Consider the following 25150-nt stretch of genomic DNA (forward strand, 5'->3'; position numbering starts at 1 on the left):
TGAGCTTTGAGGGCACTATGGTGTTGAACGCTAAGCTGTAGTGAATGAATAGCATTCTCACATAGGTGTTACTTTTGTCCAAGTGGGAAAGGGCAGTGTTGAGTGCAATAGAGATTGCATCATCTGTGGATCTGTTGGTGCGGTTTGTATATTGGAGTGCGTCTAGGGTTTCTAGGATGATGGTGTTGATGTGAGCCATGATCAGCCTTTCAAAGCATTTCATGGCTACAGACGTGAGTGCTACGGGTCGGTAGTCATTTAGGCAGGTTGCCTTAGAGTTCCTGGGCACAGGCACTGTGTTGGTCTGCTTGAAACATGTTGGTATTACAGACTGAAAATGTCAGTGAAGACACGTCCTGGTAATCTGTCTGGCCCTGTGAATGTTGACCTGTTTAAAGGTCTTACTCACATCGGCTGCGTAGAGCGTGATCACACAGTCATCCGGACAGCTGATGCACTCATGCATGTTCCAGTGCTACTTGCCTCGAAGCGAGCATAGAAGTAATTTAGCCCGTCTGGTAGGCTTGTGTCACTGGGCAGCTCTCGGCTGTGCTTCCCTTTGTAGTCTGTAATGGTTTGCAAGCCCTACCACATCCGACGAGTGTCGGAGCCTATGTAGTACGATTCCATCTTAGTCCTGTATTGGCACTTTCCCTGTTTGATGGTTCGTCGGAGGGCATAGCAGGATTTCTTATAAGCTTCCGGTCTTTGAAAGCGGCAGCTCTACCCTTTAACTCAGTGCGAATGTTGCCTGTAAATCCATGGCTTCTGGTTGGGGTATGTACGTACAGTCACTGTGGGAACGATGTCATCAATGCACTTATTGATGAAGCCAGTGACTGATGTGGTGTACTCCTCAATGCCATCGGAAGAATCCCGGAACACATTAGTCTGTGTGTAGGCTTTGTATAGGCTAGTCTGTGCTAGCCTATACAAAGGGGGATTCATATACAAATATATATAAATATTCTAAATATGAACAAATGTACAAATAAATAATACGGTAATAACTTAAAATATAAAAATGCTGTTTTCTACATCATCACATCAATACCACTAACAGCGTAAAATATTTAGGCAGATGAGTTTTGACAGGAGGTCTAAGTGAGATAATGACAAAGACATTTAGTTCTCTCCCTGCAAGAGAAACAATCTCCTCTGTTTGATTTGGGATGAGTGATTCCCTCCGTACTCAGACAGAGAGGTCTCTCGCTTGATTAGGGCACAAACAATCTGCCTAAATACCAATATTAATCCAAGTGTTCTGCCTAATCACTACACCCCTGGTTCATTGGTCCATGGAACAAACCCTGGAGAGACACCTAGGTCAAACAATTTGCCAAACAGTGTACCCCTGGCCACTGGATAGAGCCGTCGGGCCTCATGTCCACTTGGCTGGCATACCTGGTCTGACAAACTGATTGTCTGTCTTAAAAGGCTCCAGTTGAACTCGTTACAATGGCTCACAGCACATTAGTTATCAAGTATCAAGGTAACACCCAAGTGCAGACTGTATGAAGTAACAATGTTTATTGTAACAGAGACAGGCAAACGACAGGTCAAGGCAGGTAGGGGTCAATAATCCAGAGTAGGAGCAAAGGTACAGGACGGCAGGCTCAGGGACAGCCAAAGTGGTCAGTCGAGCGGGTACAGTGTCAGGACTGGCAAGGGTTAAAAACCAGGAGGACGAGAAAAGAGAGCCTGGGAAAAGACAGGTGCCGACAGGACAAACACTGGTAAACAAGACAAACTGGCACAACTAGACAGGAAACACAGGTATAAATACCCAGAGGATAAGTGGGGAAGATGGGTGACACCTGGAGGGAGGTGGAGACAAGCACAAGGACAGGCGAAACAGATCAGGGCGTGACATTAGTGCTCCAGCTACAGCTAGGGGAAGCCAGCCACAATGCCTCGCTGCCAGATCAGCCGCAACATAGACAAGCTATTGGTGCCTGCCAAGCCAGGCAGAAGGAGTCCCTGCCAGAGCAAAGGTAGAGGTCCTCGGTCCATTCTCCTCCAATGAGGTGTGGCAGATCAGGATCACAGCCTGAACTGAGAGTCTGAACAGACTGGATGGATGGAGACAGACATTCAAGCACACAGAAACATGCACATACAGTAGATATGTATGGGGTGGAGAGAGAGAGAGAGAGAGAGAGAGAGAGAGAGAGAGAGAGAGAGAGAGAGAGAGAGAGAGAGAGAGAGAGAGAGAAAGTCAAAGACAGTGAGAGAGAGAGAGAGAGAATATGAAGCATCAGACCAGGAAAGTGAGGAACTCATTTGGAAACACAGTCAAGCTGTTACAGTGAGCAAGTTCTGCCCTCTGGTGGTGGTTCTTCAACATCACCACTATTTATCTTACTATTTCAGTCATGATATGTCAACTGTAAACATCTTGTCCCCCACAATAATGTGTAAATAATGGTGTAACTAAAGTACCAACAACTTATGAAATAATTCTATCGACAGTCATTTAGCCAACATATATTTTATTCATTTCATATAAAAACAACAAATATTTATAATATTAAAACAGGTGCTTACTTGAACCTTTCTTCACAGGGACTCAAATTTTAAAAGCCCACCACAGTCACACAGTCAGTCCCAGACAAGGCAGAACATCAGGGCCAGACTCATACATCGTCACATTGTAGGCAACTCCAACTTGTAGGCAGCTCAAATTTATTACAACCAGTTCGGCAGTCATTTGGAAGCAGGGTGCTACAGCAACCCTCCACTAGGAGGCAGGGTGAACCGATGACATTTCACTTCTCTCATCTCCATTCCTCTCTCCCTGACCCTTTCTTTCCCCATACGTGCCTGTGCCTGCCTGTCAGTCTCTTTCTCTCCCTCCATTCTTTCCCCCCCCCCCCATTCTCTCACCCTTCTCTTTCGGCCCTGAGCCTTTTGCTCTGATTGGTTCCAGACCTGCCACTGAGTTCTTCTTGTCGACTCAACATTCCACAGTTGGAGATGACAACACACACACACGATCCCCCCCCCCCCCTCCCCCTCCTCCGTCTCCTTCCATCTTCCCTCCCCCCATCTCTCCTCAGCCCCATTTGTCTGGTTTTACAGAGCAGAAAAGAGCTGGTTTCGAAGCGTGGCTCACTGGCCCACCGAGAGTTTCTATCTCAAACGTCTCCAAAGAATTCCACGGATCAGGAGGACAGAAATCCGGCCATGAGAAGGAGGGAACTGTAGGAAGAGGAATGTTATGTGGGGGGAGAAAACATCTGTTTTTGCCTCCTATTCAAATGGGAACCCAGAAGTTAGGGTTTGGGTTGATTCCCTGCATTGAATCTAGTTGTGCTTTGTTAGAAACCTTACTTTCCTCCCCCCAATAACGTACTACACAAGGTACTACAAGGTACTACAAGGTACTACAAGGTACTACACGACAAGGGGAAATAAGATGGATGAGTTGATCTTTCTATTTCTACATATTTGAAGTATGTGGTGGATCCTTTCCCTTTTCAAACTAGATCTTTGGTTTTCCTAGCTGTATTTTGCATTGATATAGAGGGTAACCCCTTAAGTAAGGTTCTCTAGTACCTTGTGGAACATACCACATACAAATGACGACAAGTTTGTCACAACATCCAGAACTGTAATACTACATACTCATTCATGGGTATTTTTTCTTTTTTTTATGACTATTTTCTACATTGTAGAATAATAGTCAAGACATCAAAACGGTGAAATTACACATGTTGTAACCAAAAAGTGTCCTGTTGGTCAACACACCACTGTGCTGTGTAAGATCTATTTGACCAAGGAGAGTGATGGGGTGCTGCATAAAATGACCTGGCCTCCACAATCACCTGACCTCAACCCAATTGAGATGGTTTGGGATGAGTTGGACCGCAGAGTGAAGGAAAAACAGCCAACAAGTGATCAGCATATGTGGGTACTCCTTCAAGACTGTTGGAAATGCATTCCATGTGAAGCTGGTTGAGAGAATGCCAAGAGTGTGCACATATTATTATTTATTTTTTAAACACTTTTTTGGCTACTACATGATTCCATGTATGTTATTTCATAGTTTTGATGTCTTCACTATTATTCTACAATGTAGAAAATAGTAAAAATAAAGTAAAACCCTGGAATGAGTAGGTGTGTACAAACTTTTGACTGGTATCGTACATGTTGACTCATGTCAGATGTGTCACTTTCAAGTGAATGACCTACAGGTGACCTAAGTTCCATGACATTACCAAAAGTTTGTGGACACCTGTTCATCGAACATCTCGTTCCAAAATCATGGGCATTAATATGGAGTTGGTCCCCATTTTGCTGCTATAACAGCCACCACTCTTCTGGGAAGGCTGTACATTATATGTTGGGACATCCATTCAGCCACAAGAACATTATTGAGGTCGAGCACTGATGTTGGGCGATTAAGCCTGGCTAGCAGTCGGCGTTCCAATTCATCCCAAAGTTGTTCGATGGGGTTGAGGTGAGGACCTCGCTTTGTGCACAAGGGCATTGTCATGTTGAAACAGGAAAGAGCCTTCCCCAAGCTGTTGCCACAAAGTTGGAAGCACAGAATCATCTAGAATGTCATTGAATACATTAAGCATTAAGCATTAGGATTCCCCTTCACTGGAGCTAAGGGGCCTAGCCAGAACCATGAAAAACAGCCCCAGACCATTAGTCCTTCTCCACCAAACTTTACTGTTGGCACTATGCATTCGGGTAGGTAGCATTTTGCTGGCGTCCACCAAAGCCCAGATTTGTCCATCGGACTGTCAGATGGTAAAGCGTGATTCATCACTCCAGAGAATGCATTTCCACGGCTCCAGAGTCCAATGTCGGAGAGCTTTACACCACTCCAGCCTACGCTTGGCATTGTGCATGGTGATCTTAGGCTTGTGTGTGGCTGCTCGGCCATGGAAACCCATTTCATGGAGCTCCTGACAAACAGTTATTGTGCTGATGTTGCTTACAGTTACAGTTTGGTACTCAGTAGTGAGTGTTGCAACAGTTGATTTCTACACCCTACGCGCTTCAGCATTATGCGGCCCCATTCTGTGAGCTTGTGTGGCCTACCACTTCGCGGCTGAGCCGTTGTTGCTCCTAAACGTTTCCACTTCCCAATAACAGCACTTACAGTTGACCGGGGCAGCTCTAGCAGGGAAGAAATTTGACGAAAGGTGGCATCAAAGTCACTGAGATCTTCAGAAACAGCCTTCTACTGCTAATGTTTGACTATGGAGATTGCATGGCTGTGTGCTTGATTTAATACACCGGTCAGCAACGGGTGTGGCTGAAATAGCCGAATCCAATCATTTGAATGGGTGTCCACATACTTTGTATATATAGGGTATGTTTTCCATGGCTGCAGGTCAGTGTGTAATCGTACCACCAACAAACACAGACATTAACATGGGAAACCTAACCATCCATACCAGTCATGAGACTAACACAGACGTTCACATACTTTACACCATGTTACCCATCCAAAAGTCAAAGGAAGGAAATAACACAAAAACAATTGAAAAGTACCTTAGTAATAACACATAAACAAAGGAGTGAATGCACTGTCCTTTGCTTAAAGTAACTGTCTAGAGGCCTCCTGAGTGGCACAGTGGTCTAAGACACTGCATTGCCACGACAGGCCCAGGTTCAATACCAGCCTGTGTCACAACTGTCCATGTCCGGGAGTTCCATAGGGCGGCGCACAATTGGCCCAACGTTGTCCGGGGAGGGTTTGGCCGGGGGGCTTTATTTGAGTCATTGTGCTCTTGTGGCAGGCTGGGTGCCTGCATGCTGTAATTAGTTGGAGAGTGCAGCTGGCGGGTGGGTGTTGAGAAGTGTGGTTTGGCAGGTCATCTTTTGGAGGATGCATGACTTGACCGTCGCTCCTCTTGAGACCGTTGGGGAGTTGCAGCGATGAGACAAGATCAACAAAAACAAAAGTAACTGTCTAGTGAAAATCTCACTTTTTTCTTCTGTTAACCCATAACCAAGTAATGTTGTTGACTTATCCTATACTCGTATTTGTGGTCAAAGCACGAATTGGAGAAAAAATACTTAAAAAAACCCACCTCAAACCTGTATCTCAAACAGACTGTTTAAAAAAACACTTGCTACTTCCTCATAGAAGATGATTTCATCCTCCTAAGGAGGATGTGCTGGCGGTCAGCGGTCTACTCGCATGAATATTTTTAATGACCCATATACTCCCACACCATTCTGTTGTTGGGGTACGCCCACACCATTCCAACACAGAAAAGCTGCTTTTTAACATTTTTAAGGAAAACTATTTCACTCATCTTGTAATTAATTATAGGTCCTATTTCATAGAAATCTGGAAACACTGGACAGTTACTTTAAGTAATAAATGTTGGCTCTTCTCATGATGGTGGTAGAAAGTGCTAAAACAAACCCTCTAAAACCCTCTAGAATGTTACATACTGAAATATAATGGGTGTCATACCCTTATCGACCCCATCACACTGTACCAAGACAACAAAAGACGGTATCAGTCTGTATCAACGTCAAATTTCTCTCTCTCTCTCTCCTACTGCATGTGCAGTTGTGGTGAACAGGCCAGGGACTCGTTAAAATCACTCTAAAATCACCACTCTAAAAATCACTGTCCTCTTCTCTTCCACACTGAAGTAAGTATTGCTTTCCAACCAGCCTTTGCTGACGTGTCAGTCAGAACAGAAGGGGGGGGGGGGGAAGGGGTCGGGCAACAACAAAAGCTTCACCACAACAGCCAGAATTAGAAGGAGGATTCGCTACAGATTCACTACAGCTGCACTGGACAAAAAAAACACACAAACAAACCAAAAGGAAATATACAAAACAAACCTGAAGTTAACCTCAGGTAAATACTGTCATGGTCTCGATGGAAATTGTGTTGATATCTGGATGATACTGAGTCTCCTGACGAGGGAAGAACTGGTGCAAAGCCTTAGTCTTTGGCTTTTGGCATCTGCCTTTTTGACTTAGGGACCAAAAACAGGAAGTGTTTGAAATGAAATGTGAAACTGACATCAGAAACATTATTGCTATACTACTAAGAAAAGCAGTTCATATTGTAATTTGCATATTATTAACCCCATTGGAGAATGACTGTTTAAATGGAATTTGATTGGCATCTGCTGCGCTCGACACAGCACAGACCTTCAGCATCTTCAGCATCTTTTCAAACAGAACAGGGACATAAAATGTAGAAGCAGAATGCGTATCAGTCAGACAGTGGGTCAGTCAGTATTAGGTACTCCCAGGTGTCTCCTGCCCCGGGGGGGGAGGGGCCAGGCCTGGTTGGCTGTGCTACTCCGGCTGCTCGTTGAGCTCCATGTCAGACACCAAGATGTTCTTCTCGGCCTGTTCGGAGGGGTTGGAGTTGGTGCGGCTGTAGCGCGCCCCCTCGTAAGATCCACGGGAGCCTGCCTGGCGCCGGCGGTACAGGTAGATCACGCCTGCGATGAGGATCACCAACGCCAGGCCCGTCACCATGATCACAATCAGAGTGGGCAGGTGGTCCTCTTCAGCTGAGACAGACAGGGAGGGAGGGGGAGAGAGAGAAGGAGAGAAAGAGGGATTTTTTTTTTTTTTTTTTACAGATTAGCATTACAGATTTAAACAAATCTAACATTTGATGACTTGAACAAACAACATGGGATATCCTATCCATACTTACAGACTACCGCCAAAGCCTCAGCACCTGCAACGGAAAAGATAACATTTGAGTTGTGTTGTCAGTTCAGAGATTGCTGTTTGCAGATATAAATGAAGCACAGTAGGTGGTCATACATCTTTGCTATCACTGTGTACACGTATGGCGTTGTCCATAGTGTTATTTGTCTGCGCTACAGGGTGAGGCCTTCCTTACTGCGTTGCCGTTTGCAGATGACTCCGTGTGTGTGGTTCTTGCAGGAGCCTGGTTTCCAAAGGCCTGTGTTGCTCTGGATCCAGAAGCAGGCGTTGGGAAACAGCGTGCTCAAGTTGGTGCCCTGCACCTCCCAGTTAGTGAACTTCACCTCTGCACTCTCTGACCACATCAGACTGCCCCCTGCAGGACAACGCCAGGAATAACACACACACACACACACACACACACAAACACACACACACACACACACACCTGTCTGAAGAATACCTTGAAATATCCCTGGAGAACCCTATAACTGCTAATTTAGACTTATTGACGTGTACAAATCATGTATGTAATATATGAATGAGTATATGGACAGCATATGTCACTCTGATAGATGACTCTTCTTACAGTACCCATTAGATTATATGACCTTGCAGTATATGACATTTACATGTTTTTAACAGTTGGAACCATCTGTGTATACTTTTCACTGTGTACATCCTGAGGAGTTCCTTACCTTTGGAGTTAAAGGTCATACCCAGCCAGGCTCCGTGGGCCTGCTCCTGGTAGCCCTGGATGTGCTCCCACACAAAGCCATTCTCTGTTTCATCCAGGACCGACAGCAGCTGGCCACCCACTGGAGGGGAGAGAGGGGGGTATAGAGAGAGAGAGAGCGAGAAGATCAGATAACCATATTGAGATAATTAAATGCGGTCAGAGAGGAGTTGACAGACAGAGGGAGGTGTGAAACAAGGAAAGAGAGGGATGATAAGGAAAATGAAAGTGGGAAATCATGAGATAATAAATCGAGTGCATTTCAATTACAGCTCAATGAATCACTGCTAATTTAGACTTATTGACGTATTTGGTCATTGACGTCAGTGCTGAGCGCTGAAAGCTCTCTCCGTGACTACAGCGATTGAGTGGAAAGAGCCGTAATGTACTCTGTGATCTTTTAGTGTCACAATGTGCATGTAAAGTGTCACATATAGAGACTGTTTGTAGTTATTATGGATCCCCATTAGCTAAATATAGAGACGGTATTTGTATTTATTATGGATCCCCATTAGCAGCTGCCAAGGAAACAGCTATTCTTCCTGGGGTCCGGCAAAATTAAGGCAGTTATACAATTTAAAAAACATGACAATACATTCATAACAGATTTCACAACACACTAAGAAGTGTGTGCCCTCAGGCCCCTACTCCACAACCACATATCTACAACACAAAATCCATGTGTATGTGTGTGTATAGTGCACATGTTATCATCTGAGTATATGCATGTGTCTGTGCCTATGTTTGTGTTGCTTCACAGTCCCGCTGTTCCATAAGGTGTATTTTTTATCTGTTTTTTAAATCTGATTCTACTGCTTGCATCAGTTACCTGATGTGGAATAGAGTTCCATGTAGTCATGGCTCTATGAAGTACTGTGCGCCTCCCATAGTCTGTTCTGTGAAGAGTGTGAAGAGACCTCTGGTGGTATGTCTTGTGGGGTGTGCATGTGTGTCTCAGGGCTCCCGAGTGACGCAGCGGTCTAAGGCACTGCATCTCAGTGCTAGAGGCGTCACTACAGACCTTGGTTCGATTCCAGGCTCTATCACATACCGGCCGTGATTGGGAGTCCCATAGGGCGGCGCACAATTGGCCCAGCGTCATCTAGGTTAGGGTTTGGCCTGGGTAGGCTGTCATTGTAAATAAGAATTTGTCTAGTTGCCTAGTTAAATAAAGATGAAATAAAATAAAAGAAATGAGCTGTGTGCTAGTCGTTTAAACAGTCAACTCTGGACTCTAGGTCACCAGGCTGCTCGTTAGGGCGCCCACCTGTCACCAGCGTTATGCACATAATGACACTCACCTGGACTCCATCACCTCCTTGATCACCTTCCCTATATATTTCACTCTCTTTGGTTTCTTCCCCGGTCGTCATTGTTGCTGTTTCATGTTGGTGCACTGTTTGTGTTTCTTGTTTTGTTAGTTTATTTATTAAATGTATTCACTCCCTGAACTTGCTTCCTGACTCTCAGCGTACATCGTTACAGAATGACGACTCAAAGGGAAGCATCAAGGAGTGTTTTGTTTTTGTGTTGGAGGTGATGTCGGGTTCAGGTATTGGAGCCGGAGCTACCTGCCTCAGCCGGTTTGTAGGCTCTCATGCCTCAGCGGGTTCGATAGCCTCCCCTGCCTAAGCTGGGTGAACAGGTTCCTGTACCTCAACCGAGGCAACCGGGAGGTCTCAGCCGGTTCGCCAGGTTTCTGCACTGAGCCGGAGGCGACCGGTCCGCTCCGGATCCCCGGGATCATCCCTTCCGTTGGCATCCTGCGGTCGGAGCCGAACGCGAGGGTACTGTTACGTATGCTCTCTCTCCAGCGCTCTAGGTCGTCATGCTCCCGTGCCTCAGCCAGATCGTCAGGTTCCCGCGCCTTAGCAGAGGTGACCGTTCCGCTCCTGATCCCCGGGATTGTTATCTTGGTCGGCGTCCTGCGGCTAGCGCCGCACGTCGGGGAGGGGGTCCTGTCACGTGTGCTCCCCCCGGCGTCTAGGTCACCAGGCTGCTCGTTAGGGTGCACACCTGTCACCAGCGTTACGAGCATAATGACACTCACCTGGACTACATCACCTCCTTGATCACCTGCCCTATATATTTCACTCTCTTTGGTTTCTTCCCCGGTCGTCATTGTTGCTGTTTCATGTCGGTGCGCTGTTTGTTTCTTGTTTTGTTAATTAATTAAATGTATTCACTCCCTGAACTTGCTTCCTGACTCTCCGCGCATATCGTTACGTTTCAACATGTTACGTTCAACCTCTCTCATATCGTTACGTTCAACCTCTCTCAAATGCAAGTAGTGATGAAGTCAATCTCTCCTCCACTTTGCGCCAGGAGAGATTGACATGCATATCCAAGGACCAGTTGTGCTGCCCTGTTCTGAGCCAATTGCAATTTTCCTAAGTCCCTCTTTGCGGCACCTGACCACATGACTGAACAGTAGTCAACGTGCGACAAAACTAGTCTGTAGGACCTGCCTTGTTGATAGTGCTGTTAAGGTAGAGCAACGGTTTATTATTGACAGACTTCTCCAAATCGTAGCTACTGTTGTAAAAAATGTTTTGACCATGACAGTTTACAATCCAGGGTTTCTCCAAGCAGTTTAGTCACCTCAACGTGCAATTTCCACATTTATTACAAGTTTTAGTTGAGGTTTAGGGTTTAGTGAATGATCTGTCCCAAATACAATGCTTATAGTTATTTAAATATTTAGGACTAACTTATTCCTTCCCACCCATTCTGAAACTAATTGCAGCTCTTAAGTGTTGCAGTCATTTCAGCCGCTGTAGTAGCTGACGTGTATAGTGTTGAGTCATCCGTATACAAACACACACACTGGCTTTACTTAAAGCCAGTGGCATGTTAGTAAAGATTGAAAAAAGGGGCCTAGACAGCTGCCCTGGGGAATTCCTGATTCTACTTGGATTATGTGGGAGAGGCTTCCATTAAATAACACCCTCTGTGTTCTGTTAGACAGGTAACTCTTTATCCACATTATAGCAGGGGATGTAAAGCCATAACACATACGTTTTTCCAGCAGCAGACCATGATCAATGTCAAAAGGCGCACTGAAGTCTAACAAAACAGCCCCCACAATCTTTTCATCATCAGTAATTTGTGTAAGTGCTGTGCTTGTTGAATGTCCTTCCCTATAAGTGTGCTGAAAGTCTGTTGTCAGTTTGTTTGCTGTAAAATAGCATTGTATCTTGTCAAACACAATTTTTTCCAGGAGTTTACTAAGGGTTGGTAACAGGCTGATTGGTCGGCTATTTGAGCCAGTAAAGGGGGCTTTGATATTCTTAGGTAGCGGATGACTTTTGCTTCCCTCCAGGCCTGAGGGCACACACTTTCTAGTAGGCTTAAATTGAAGATATGGCAAATGGGAGTGGCAATATCATCCTCTATTATCCTCAGTAATTTTCCATCCAAGTTGTCAGACCCTGGCGGCGTGTCATTGTTGATAGACAACAATCATTTTTTCACCTCTTCCACACTCACTTTACAGAATTCAAAATTACAATTCTTGTCTTTCATAATTTGGTCAGATATACTTGGATGTGTAGTGTCAGTGTTTGTTTCTGGCATGTCATGCCTAAGTTTGCTAATCTTGCCAATCAAAAAAAATAATTAAAGTAGTTGGCAATATCAGTCCGTTTTGTGAGGAATGAGCCATCTGATTCAATAAATGATGGAGCTGAGTTTGCCCTTTTTCCAAAAATGTAATTGAAGGTGCTCCAAAGCAATTTAATATAATTCGTTATGTCATTTATCTTTGTTTCATAGTGTAGTTTCTTCTTTTTATTCAGTTTAGTCACATGATTTCTCAATTTGCAGTACGTTTGCCAATCGGTTGTGCAGCCAGACTTATTTGCCATTCCTTTTGCCTCATCCCTCTTCAACCATACAATTTTTCAAATCCTCATCAATCCACGGGGATTTAACAGTTTTTACAGTCGTTTTCTTAATGGGTGCATGCTTATTAGTAACTGGGATAAGCAATTTCATAAATGTATCAAGTGCAACGTCTGTTTGCTCCTCATTACACACCATGGACCAACAAATATTATTTACATCAACAACACAAGAATCACTACAAAAGTTATTGTATGACCTCTTATACACTACATTAGGGCCCGGCCTTTGGAACTTTGGTTTTCCTAGATATGGCTACTATATTGTGATCACTACATCCTATGGATTTGAATACTACTTTCAAGCACATTTCTGCAGCATTAGCAAAGATGTGATCAATACATGTTGATGATTTCATTCTACCCTGGTAGGTTGACTGATAACCTGAACCTGGTTACAGTTTGAAGCTTTTTCTTGAGTGGGCAGTCAAGAAGCCAGTCAATATTTAAATCACCCAGAAAATATACCTCTGTTGATATCACATACATTATCAAGCATTTCAGCCGTTATCCAGATACTGACTGTTGGCACTTAGTGGTCTATAGCAGCTTCCCACAAGAATGGTCTTTAGGTGGGGCAGATGAACCTGTACCTATATTACTTCAACAGTATTCAACATTATGTCCTCTCTAATCTTCACAGGAATGTGGCTCTGAAAATAAGCAGCAATCCAGAGCAGGGACAGAAGGTTGCAGGGGTCAACTTCGAAATTGTAGGGGAAGGAGTAGGAGTAGGCACAGCGGCTGCAGACACAGGTACCCCCAGCGACCAAGGTGCAGGAAGTTCAGACTCCAGGGCAGATAAACTATTTGTTGTTTTTAATTCGCTCCGGGCCTCTCGTTGGGAGTGTAGACTGCTTTACGGGAGGCCGTTGTCTTTGGTTCCACGGCTCGAGACATGCGACCATCGTTGATTGTCATGCTCCTCTTGCTGTGCTCCTTCGACTCCGCTATCAGAAGGGGGAGGGGAGGCAGGAGATTGCTCCCCTGGTGAAGAACTCCTGGCAACACCGGCCAGTCGGATAACGACAAACGACAAGGCGGAGATGCATCCAACAAGGCCGAACGCCGTCCAGCCACCGGCAAGGTAAACATTCCGTTTTCTCTAGTTTTGTCCGTAGGCTGGCGACCTGCGTAATCAAGGAAGCCACCTCAAGCCTATAATCCTCAGCAGCTCCTACAGGGCTGGCACCGTTCATTCACTTCTCCGAACAAAAGGGCCCCATTGGAAAACTAATCTGGGACTAACTCTGTTAGCTTGATGGCTAGCAGCTTTCAAGCAGACTTTAACCTGTCAGTTAAGCGGGATTTCAAGACAAGAAATAGTGGTCCTTGCTGCTTAAAGTCGAACCACGTCACGGAATCCACTGTTGTGCGTCCAAAACGGCATCCTATTCTCTATAGGGTTCTGGTCAAAAGTAGTGTACTACATACGGAAAAGGGTGCCATTTGGGACACACTCAATGTGCATGTATAGAGACTAAGGAGTGTCTGGCTGACTAAGGGCGTATCTGGACTGTGTGATTGGCAGTTGACAGAGTGTCCTCCTTACCCTTCCTGCAGGAGGAGTGGGCGTCGGTCTGCAGCCGGAGGCTCTGCAGGTTGAAGGAGTAGCAGTGGTTCCTGAAAGGCACCCAGGCCCAGTCGCCCAGAGAGTGAGGGCACTGTCCTGGGAAACTCCACTTGTGCACCAAAGCCTCCTCTGGTGTGTGTGTGTGTGGGGGAGAGAGAGAGAAAGAGAGAGAGAGAGAGAGAGAGAGAGAGAGAGAGAGAGAAAGAGAGAGAGAGAGAGAGAGAGAGAGAGAGATATATATATAGAGAGAGAAAGAGAGAGGAGGACAGGGCTTACACACTATATACACACATGTTCATATACTGTATTAGGGCACACACACAAACATGCACACACACACAGATGCACACACACACACACCTGTATTAATCTGACAGATGACAGCATCCAGTTTAGCGTCACAGGGGGTCATAGTCCACTGCCCCACTGTGGTCATGTGACCACATCCAGACAGTGTATTAGGCTCCCCATCCCGCCAGGCAGTGTAAATCAGGTCCTCCTCGCCCAACCAGCTGAAGTGCCGTCCCTGAGTGTGGAACAGAGGAGGAGTTAATCCTAAATCTTACCTCATAGGTCAATCTAGTTAAATAAATCTTTGAAGATCTGATTATATCAATGTAATATTGATTTGTAGTGATACAATTATCTCCCCCTACATGTTACCATGTTGTTGTATCAAAACAAACCAATTAAGGATCTCGTAGATGTGCATTACTCCTCCCAGCTTGTCATGACCAGGGCCTCACCCCATAGTTGTAAAGGCCTATCCATGCTGGGAGGTGTAGGCTGTTCATCAGCAGGGTGAGGTAAGCCTGTTGGTAGGGGTCTCTCACTGAAGCCAACGTCCCGTTCAGAGACTCGCACACATGCAGCGCCCCCATCCAGTCCAGGCGCTTCCTCACTATGCGGTACGACACCCCACCCAGGTCCAGGGCTCCGGACAGGGAGGAGGGCAGGAGGGCAGCGCCAGGGGGCAGAGCTGGGTCTAAGGAGACAAAGTTAAATCAGTATATAAAGGAAACTGTTTCTGCTGACTGATATAAACACACTGTTTCATATATCAGGTATGTGTTTCAGTAGGTAGAGTACTATGTAATAGATTCACACAGGAATGCTTGTCTGTTACATAATTCACTGGTTAGTTATGTTATGCACTGTTGAATTGCGAGTGGCTGTGCCGTTTGGAGTTGTAACATGTCCTGTACCTTGTTTCTTCTGGCAGATGTAGCCATGTTTCTCCATCTCACAGGCCCGGGATGCCCACATGCCAGTATTTTTAGCTGGGTTCCCATGGATCATCACCACACAGTTCCCCTGTCAGGTGACAATGACGAACAATGGACATGACAAAGACTGAACCCCTGGACCAAATATGCGTCCCAAATGGCACCATATTACATATATAGTGAACTACTTTTGACTAGTACCCTGGTTCTGAAGTAGTGCACTATGTGGGGAATAGGGTGCCATTTGGGATGCCACCAAAGACTGGATTAATACAGAAAAAAATTAGACCAGGGTGGTATGTACCGGACTCTTGTTGTGGAGTGGTCCACTGTTGTCCAGGGGTTCTCCAGAGGCCCAGTTGGTGTAGCTGAGGAGTCCAGGACGAGCCCACTGGAAGTGGCCTTTAGAGTCAGACGTGAGCCCCACCCACAGGTCAAAACTCACGTTGGACAGCAGAGTGGTGACAAAAGCTGTGGGAGACAGCATGCATGATGTTATTCAGTGCTTCCCAAACTTTTTCAATCATGCCCCTCTTTCATCATTGGGGACCTGGGACAAGTTACAAAAAGCTCTCTAAGGTCTGCAATGACTGACATGACAAGAGCAAAACTGCTGAAGCACTTCCCAATTTCGAAACGTTCAAGAGTAAGTTGAAAGCCCGACTGAGTTCCTCAAAATGTATGTTTTCGTGTATGTTCATCTCCCCCTACCACTCCGCCCCCCCTCTGCCGACAGCCCGACAGTTTGGGAACCACTGATGTTACTGGATGGTGTATGTGTGTGTTTGCCCTTGTGTGGGTATGTGAAACCGTGCGTGTGTTTGTTTGCTTGTGTGCGCGTGTGTGAGTGCGTGCGTGTGTCAGGTGAGCATAAAACTACCTTGCTCCACGTGATTGGGCACCACAGCCAAGGCTCCTCCCTGTGACTCACACATGAGCCTGGCTCCTGACCATGTGGCTCTCCGGCTCTCCTCATGACCAAACACCTTATAACACTACACACACACAGGAAGGTCAGAGGTCAGGTCAGGAAGGACCATCATGCTCTCACCCGTAACATAACCCAGGAGTAACCAGTACCTCGGGTGAGAGGTCTGTTTGAGATCTAACGTGAGATCTGATAACAACTGAGAGGCTAAAACGGGAGAGCAAATCAAAACATAACACCGTAATGTCACATTCATATAACTGTCACATCTTTGTCAGCACAGTAGAAACTACATAACCCATAACCCTACCTTGTGTAGGAAGGGGCCCCAGCCATCGGGGCAGCCCGCGGGGGGCAGGGGGATGGAGGGTGTGGGTGGGATAGTGCCTGTGACATTCACTCTCTTACAGATGTAGGGCAAGTCTGAGTGGCATTTCTGATCTGCCCACTCCGCTGTAGAACGTTTTAGAATTAAATATGAAATGTTGTTATAAAAAAAATAAAAAATATATATGCTATTTACGGGACAAACATTACAGCATCCCAGAATCCTCACCTTTGCTGACTGACATGTGGACACACTTGCGGTCGCGACTGAGTGGGTGTGGCCTGTTGAGAGCCCAGGACACATAGTTGAGCACAGAGTGGTCTGACCAGTGGAAACGGCCATCGTTCTCATACGTATGAAGTCCCACCCACCAGTGGTCCCCCTCTACCTTGGTCATCTGCGGGTGAGAAAACACACGCGACCTCTAGCCATACACACTTGACCTCCAGTGACATGCAGCGATGTACAGTACAGCAAAGACTATTGGCTTGGATAAAACAACACGTGGTGGCTGGTACCTTTTGTAGAGTTATGAAAGTGCCCGCGTGGATGTTTAATTTCTGTCACGTTCTTCATGAACATGAAGGGTTATAACTTTTTTTTTTACGAAGGTTTATAAAGGTTATGTAGCGCACCTTGTGCACTATGTCAACCAGGAAGGCCTCCTTCTCAGCAGGGGACGTGTTACTTTATGAAGGGTGATAAAGTTGTTGTAACGTTTTCATAAAAGCTTGTGTGTGGTACCTTGTGCAGTGTGTTGGCAAGGAAAACCTCCTCCGCAGAAGAGTGGATGGAAGCCAGAGAAGCACCGAACCAGGAGCAGATCCTCTGGGCTTGGTCCCATGTAGACCGGTGGTCGAAGAACTTATACTCTGCCTCCTGGAAGCCCACCCACTCACTGGCAGTGGGGGCTGGGGGGGGGGGGGATGAAGAGAAATAGGAGAAATAAAAGAGAAGTTGGTGCTAGTGGGTTTTGACGGAAGACTATAAAAAAATAACAGAGACAATGAGAGGAGTGTGGTTTTTAAACTGACCTTCAGTGGGGTTTGGATCCTTATCAACATTTCCTGGAAACACAGAACAAAAAGTGGTCTGAATTCATAATTCAGAACAAATGCATAACACTAGTGCTGAGTGATTAGTGTTTTTTGAGGTCGTTTCGGTTTTGGGTAGATTATTAATAAATAATTACTGTTTTCGATTTCAGTTTCGGTCATTTTTTAAAAGATTAAATGCATTATGAAATAATGAATGACATTACAATTATTTTAGAGTGTTTTAATGGAAATTCCAAAACCATAAATTGTGAACATTCAATTGCCAAAACATTGAAAATATTCCATTGTCTTGTCAGGTCCACATTGGGTAGACAATGAAAGTATTCAGACCCCCTCACTTTATACACATTTTGTTATGTTACAGCCTTATTCTAAAATAGATGAAATACATGTGTTTCCTCATCAATCTACACACAATACCCCATAATGACAAAACGAAACAGGTTTAAGAAATACAGAAATACCTTATTTACATAAGTATTTAGACTCTTTGCGATGAGACTCGAAATTGAGCTCAAGTGCATCCTGTTTCCATTGATCATCCTTGAGATGTTTCTACAACTTAATTGGAGACCACCTGTGGCAAATTCTATTGTTTGGACATGATTTGTAAAGGCACACACCTGTGGTCCCACAGTTGACAGTGCATGTCAGAGCAAAAACCAAGCCATGAGGTCGAAGGAATTGTCTATATTTTGGGCTTATTTTGGACCGAGGGTGAAACCTCTCGCTTTGCCTCTTCTTCTCTGGTCCTGTCTTTGTCCGAGTCAGAAAAAACTGGCGCAGTGGATTATGTTCCTTGTAGTTAATTACCACATTTTTTTGTGCTGAACTAGGTTGAATATGTGACTCTGTGATGGAAATGTTATACTTGTGCTATTGCATCTACCAATTTCTATGTTGCATGTTTTTGCTTTTCTGTAAACTAATGTCTGTGTTCATGCAAGTGACTGACTGAACGAATCCTCACTATCAATAGCTGCAATTAGGCTGTACGACCAGACCTTTGTTTTGAGAATGAAAGATATCTTAGTTTCAAGGTCTCAGCATAGAGAGGAGAAGCCTTGTGAGGTGTTGGTATGTCACATGTTATGAACCAGTATTGGTCGGTCGAATGAATGAAACAAAACGGTAATGATGAATGAATTATGCTAAATCATGCAAATATAACTTGTCTGTGTAAAGCCATATATAAGACAACTGCTGGGACCTGCCCCAGCAGAGCTTCTGACAGACATTTCGCTATGGTGCATTAGGTTTGTTGGAACATCTCCAGCACAGTGTCAATAAACAACGATTCATTTCAAATTGACTTTGAGTGTCCCTGTGTAAGAATTTCCACAACATCTCATTTCAGGAAAGTAGGCGAATGTTGCGCGTCACTACTTCACAGGAGAGACATTTGAACGTAAACATACATTTCTTTATCAAAAGGCGTTTTTTAGCAGAAATGCCTTCTGGAACATGTGAACCATTATGTACCTTAATAACAAACTTGTTTCCTATCTGTAAATATGAGTAGAACTGTTCATTTAAGAGCCTATTTGTTTTAGACACGGAAAAGACAGGAATCTTCCGGCTAGCCATAATTGACCGAGATAATGGATGGGCTGGACATGCCGAGATTTCGGATTGGTCTGCCATGCTTTTGTCTATAGTCGTGGCCAAAAGTTTTGAGAATGACACAAATATTAATTTGCACAAAGTTTGCTGCTTCAGTGTTTTTTTTTTTTTACCTTTATTTAACTAGGCAAGTCAGTTAAGAACAAATTCTTATTTTCAATGACGGCCTAGGAACAGTGGGTTAACTGCCTGTTCAGGGGCATACTGGAATACTGAAGTGTAATTACAAGCATTTTATGTCAAAAGTGTCAAAAGCTTTTATTGACAATTACATGAAGTTGATGCAAAGAGTCAATCAATATTTACAGTATTGACCCTTCTTTTTCAAGACCTCTGCAATCTGCCCTGGCATGCTGTCAATTATCTTCTTGGCCACATCCTTACTGTTGGCAGCCCATTCTTGCATAATCAATGCTTGGAGTTTGTCAGAATTTGTGGGGTTTTGTTTGTCCACCAGCCTCTTGAGGATTGACCACAAGTTCTCAATGGGATTAAGGTCTGGGGAGTTTCCTGGCCATTGACACAAAATATCGATGTTTTGTTCCCCAAGCCACTTAGTTATCACTTTTGCCTTATGGCAAGGTGCTCCATCATGCTGGAAAAGGCATTGTTGCCTCGGAGGATGTGTTGGTACCATTCTTTATTCATGGCTGTGTTCTTAGGAAAAATGGTGAGTGAGCCCACTCTCTTGGCTGAGAAGCAACTCCACACATGAATGGTCTCAGGATGCTTTACTATTGGCATGACACAGGACTGATGGTAGCGCTCACCTTGTCTTCTCTGGACAAGCTTTTTTCCGGATGCCCCAAACAATCGGAAAGGGGATTCATCAGAGAAAATGACTACTCCTGTCCTCAGCAGTCCAATCCCTGTACTTTTTGCAGAATATCAGTCTGTCCCTGATGTTTTTCCTGGAGAGAAGTGGCTTCTTTGCTGCCCTTTGGAGGCCATCCTGCAAAAGTCTTTGCCTCACTGTGCATGCAGATACACTCACACCCGCCTGCTGCCATTCCTGAGCAAGCTCTGTTCTGGTGGTGCCCCGATCCCGCAGCTGAATCAAATTTAGGAGACGGTCCTGGTGCTTGCTGGACTTCCTTGGCGCCCTGGAGACATTTTCACAACAATTGAACCGCTCTCCTTGAAGTTCTTGATGATCCGATAAATGGTTGATTTAGGCGTAATCTTACTGGCAGCAATATCCTTGCCTGTGAAGCCCTATTTGTGCAAAGCAATGATGACAGCACGTGTTTCCTTGCAGGTAACCATGATTGACAGAGGAAGAACAATTTCAAGCACCACCCTCCTTTTGAAGCTTCCAGTCTGTTATTCGAACTCAATCAGCATGACTCAATCAGCCTTGTCCTCGTCAACACTCACACCTGTGTTAACGAGAGAATCACTGGCATAATGTCAGCTGGTCCTTTTGTGTCAGGGCTGAAATGCAGTGGAAATGTTTTGGGGGGATTCAGTTCAGTTGCATGGCAAAGAGGGACTTTGCAATTAATTGCAATTCATCTGATCACTCTTCATAACATTCTGGAGTATATGCAAATTGCCATCATACAAAAGTGGTGTTACAAGGTTATCAACTTCCAAAGCAGAATTACTTTTCTATTGTTCCTCAACTGTAGCCAGTGCTTCATTTGAGCCGGATTCTGCTGGAACAGGATCCGGGACCTCGCTGTTTTGGACTATTTTGATCCCGAACCAATTTGTCCTTATACGGTAAAAAATTTAAATGTAACAATTTTAATAAAAGCGATCAAAGTTCATTCGAGTTGCCCCTTCGTTAATTCTCCTGCCCCCTCAAAAGAACGTGGTGCAACATTGTAACCTACTCTATGTGTGAGACGAACGGGTGGTGGCTGTGTGAGAAGCATGCCTGTATCTCTTACATAACTAGGATGAGATTCACTTTCTATTTTCTCTCTCCCTCCCTGCTCTGATAGACATGAGCCTGCAACTCTCATCTCTCAAGCCTTGCACTTCCATCATTTATTTCCTTATAGAATGGTTCTAGAATTACTGCTGTCAGTTCATAAATAAATGAAATCATTCCGAATAGCCTACTACACCATGAGAAGGATCAATAGCTTCTTGTGGATTGTTGCCCAATAACAAAGAATAGCCTACGGTCGTGAACGCGTGGCAAATTTGTCAGTGAACAAGCAGCATGCAGACAAAACAGACAAATACAATCGAGAGAAAACAGAGGTTGGAAAGCAAATGGCTCCTGCTGAAAAGAGAAGACTGTGTTGCAGGCTACCTACATATTTAATCAACTTCCAAATATTGTTTTACAAAGTAAAACAAGCGAGAGAGAGAGAGGCTTTTGGCACGAACGCATCGGCCATCACCAGCGAGTGAGCTGCATGTCATTGGGTGAGTCAGTGAAACTGGAAAGTATTTTTAGGACTATAATTTCCTCCTCATATTGTAGCCTACAACATGCGCCTCCACACACCTAGGTTGTTTTTATTGATCTCAGATTCACATTTGTGCTGTATTAAAAATATTCTGCCAAAGCCTCCAGTCACTTAGAATTGCATGAAATGTGTTTATAAAAGGCCACATTCAAAAATGTTCCCCAATGTGTGCAACTTGTGTAAGTGCCTCTACTCTACTGCTCTATGTCACTACGCAAATGCAATGATATGCATGCAGTGCTTTACTATAAAGGTACCTCAGAACTCCTCAACCCCCCTCTCGTGCTCCCTTTTGTTCCAGAACCTCCCGAGTTACAAATTCAGCACTGACTGTAGTGTAAGACATCAAATGTTCTAGCTCCGAGTCTCTACTTTTATCCAATGTAAAAAACAACATTTCAAATGTTGCCACATAAGACCGAATCGAGCCGGTCGGTCACATATTTGCTTAATGAATACTACAACTCCCTTCAACATCCCACATAGTTATAGACTGGATTTCTCTCCTGAAGTATTTGATTTCTCTCCAGAGAAACGGCGCAATTAGTTGTTTAATAACCGATATAAACATTTTGGGGGGTTAATCGCTCAGCACTACACAACACAGACTTGAATATTCAAAATGAAAGCTTTCAGGCAACAACAAGGGCCCCTTGTGTCAGTGTGTCTCTATAGTGTCTGTATACAGCAGTAGCACTCCTTTGTGACTGTATCAGTGTCTATGTGTGGTTCCGTTGTCTTGCTGTTACCTTTGGGGATCTTGCAGATCCAGTCCAGTTCAGCGTCACAGCGCATGGCCAGCCAGGTCATGGTGCCCAGATCTGCTGCTGCACACTGACGGACGTTGTAGTTGTAACGCCCAAAGTTCTGGTACGTATACTGACATGCAGAGGAAGATGGGTTAGAGGACATTACGAAATTAGCTTGAAAAGTAGGTAGCTATATCTCTAAGCTTTGAGGTACACGTATATGGTGCAAGAGGCTGTATGATTTTGCAGCTGGGCTGTAGCTATCGGTAAATCAAGGTCGCTATGTCAAGCTGGGTCAATAATAGATAGTGCTGTGGTTTGGCTGCTCAAATTAGGTCCATGCTGTGATGTAATGCTGTGCCTGGATGACGGGACGGTGATGCTGTGACTCACAGCCAGTCCATCGCTCCACTTCCAGCTACCGTTGTCCATGGGGTTCCTGCGGTTCAGGCCGATCCAGAACCAGCGCTGCTCATGGTCCTCTGACTCCCTGTGGACCATCATCATCATCAACATCATCATCAGCAGGAGCAGAGTCGTCGGCATCATCATTATTGTCATTATGATCATCAGGAGCAGCATCATCATCATTACTATCATCATCACCATCATCATCATAGTCTTCACCATAAAATATATATATATATACAGTCAGGCAAAAAAGTATTTAGTCAGCCACTAATTGTGCAAGTTCTCCCACTTAAAAAGATGAGAGAGGCCTGTACTTTTCATCATAGGTGCACTTCAGCTATGACAGACAAATGAGGAAAACAAAATCCAGAGAATCACATTGTAGGATTTTTAATGAATTTATTTGCAAATTATGGTGGAAAATAAGTATTTGGTCAATAACAAAAGTTTATCTCAATACTTTGTGATATACCCTTTGTTGGCAATGACAGAGGTCAAATGTTTTCTGTAAGTCTTCACAAGGTTTTCACACACTGTTGCTGGTATTTTGGCCCATTCCGCCATGCAGATCTCCTCTAGAGCAGTGATGTTTTGGGGCTGTTGCTGGGCAACACAAACTTTCAACTCTCTCCAAAGATTTTCTATGGGGTTGAGATCTGGAGACTGGCTAGGCCAAGACCTTGAAATACTTCTTACGAAGCCACTCCTTCATTGCCCGGGCGGTGTCATTGTCATGCTGAAAGACCCAGCCACGTTTAATCTTCAATGCCCTTGCTGATGGAAGGAGGTTTTCACTCAAAATCTCACGATACATGGCCCCATTCATTCTTTCCTTTACACAGATCAGTCGTCCTGGTCCCTTTGCAGAAAAACAGCCCCAAAGCATGATGTTTCCACCCCATGCTTCACAATAGGCATTCTTTGTCCTCCAAACACGATGAGTTGAGTTTTTACCAAAAATGTATATTTTGGTTTCATCTGACCATATGACATTCTCCCAATCTTCTTCTGGATCATCCAAATGCTCTCTAGCAAACTTCAGACGGGTCTGGACATGTACTGGTTTAAGCAGGGGGACACGTCTGGGACAGCAGGATTTGAGTCCCTGGCGGCGTAGTGTGTTACTGATGGTAGGCTTTGTTACTTTGGTCCCAGCTCTCTGCAGGTCATTCACTAGGTCCCCCCGTGTGGTTCTGGGATTTTTGCTCACCGTTCTTGTGATAATTTTGACCCCACGGAGTGAGATCTTGCGTGGAGACCCAGATCGAGGGAGATTTTCAGTGGTCTTGTATGTCTTCCAATTCCTAATTATTGCTCCCACAGTTGATTTCTTCAAACCAAGCTGCTTACATATTGCAGATTCAGTCTTCCCAGCCTGGTGCAGGTCTACAATTCTGTTTCTGGTGTCCTTTGACAGCTCTTTGGTCTTGGCCATAGTGGAGTTTGGAGTGTGACTGTTTGAGGTTGTGGACAGGTGTCTTTTATACTGATGACAAGTTCAAACAGGTGCCATTAATACAGGTAATGAGTGGAGGACAGAGGAGCCTCTTAAAGAAGAAGTTACATGTCTGTGAGAGCCAGAAATCTTGCTTGTTTGTAGGTGACCAAATACTTATTTTTCACCATAATTTGCAAATAAATTCATGAAAAAATCCTACAATGTGATTTTCTGGAATTTTTTTCTATTTTTGTCTGTCATAGTTCAAGTGTACCTATGATGAAAATTACAGGCCTCTCTCATCTTTTTAAGTGGGAGAACTTGCACAATTGGTGGCTGACTAAATACTTTTTTTGCCCCACTGTATAATCTGTCACTGTGCCCTTGAGCCAGGCACTTAACCCTAATTGCTCCAGGGGTGCTGTACAATGGTGACCCTGCCCGTGACCCACTCCCTGCGGGTATCTCAGGGGAAGTTGGGATATGCAAAAAAACACATTTCCATTACACACTGTGTGTAACAGGACAAATATAAGCACTCCCCAAAAATTATTTTTGTATTTATTATTATCATCCTCATCATTACATCCACATTCCCTCTTTAAATTACAAACCCATCCCCTTTTCAAATAAGAACAACATTCTCCCTCCATCCAGTCTAGGCCCTGTAATAGAGACCCTTTCATTACAACCCATGCATGATCAAGGTGGAGTGTCCACCCACCCAAAGGCTTCATGTAGTATCTGCAGTATGAAGTGCTCCTCCTCTGGGCCACTGACACTCAGCAGGTTGGCTCCATGGTGTCTTAGACAGGCTAGGTGGGCCTGCAGCCAGCTCAGCTTCTGGTCCATCTGGGCCGAGTCGAACACCTGGGATACACACACATGCAGGCAGGCAGGCAGGCACGCGCATACACACACACACACACACACACACACACACACACACACACACACACACACACACACACACACACACACACACACACACACACACACACACACACACAGAGGCGTTAGCGGCAAATAAATGGTATCTATATTGACTAAACTAATACATATCCTTAAAATATACACTACCGTTTAAAATTTTGGG

At 44.7% G+C, this 25150-nt stretch overlaps 1 protein-coding gene across 1 annotated transcript in view; it reads right to left on the reverse strand.

Moving 5' to 3' along the window:
* Positions 1–2475: 2475 nt before the first annotated feature.
* Positions 2476–25150, reverse strand: part of LOC110485159 (C-type mannose receptor 2) — a 46400-nt gene continuing 23725 nt past the window's right edge. The window contains exons 13-29 of the mRNA XM_036940933.2: positions 24779–24924; positions 22599–22695; positions 22206–22335; positions 17384–17416; positions 17094–17260; positions 16578–16746; positions 16332–16474; positions 15974–16088; positions 15398–15564; positions 15073–15181; positions 14614–14852; positions 14228–14393; positions 13847–13996; positions 8355–8474; positions 7853–8032; positions 7661–7684; positions 2476–7511 (exon numbers count right to left, since the gene is read on the reverse strand). Of these exons, the coding sequence (XP_036796828.1) occupies positions 7291–7511; positions 7661–7684; positions 7853–8032; positions 8355–8474; positions 13847–13996; positions 14228–14393; positions 14614–14852; positions 15073–15181; positions 15398–15564; positions 15974–16088; positions 16332–16474; positions 16578–16746; positions 17094–17260; positions 17384–17416; positions 22206–22335; positions 22599–22695; positions 24779–24924 (2376 nt within the window). The 3' untranslated portion in view covers positions 2476–7290. The remainder of the gene's footprint in view (positions 7512–7660; positions 7685–7852; positions 8033–8354; positions 8475–13846; positions 13997–14227; positions 14394–14613; positions 14853–15072; positions 15182–15397; positions 15565–15973; positions 16089–16331; positions 16475–16577; positions 16747–17093; positions 17261–17383; positions 17417–22205; positions 22336–22598; positions 22696–24778; positions 24925–25150) is intronic.

Source organism: Oncorhynchus mykiss, chromosome 13, assembly GCF_057628025.1.
Source record: "Oncorhynchus mykiss isolate SJ-2025 chromosome 13, ASM5762802v1, whole genome shotgun sequence".
Lineage (NCBI taxonomy): Eukaryota > Metazoa > Chordata > Actinopteri > Salmoniformes > Salmonidae > Oncorhynchus > Oncorhynchus mykiss.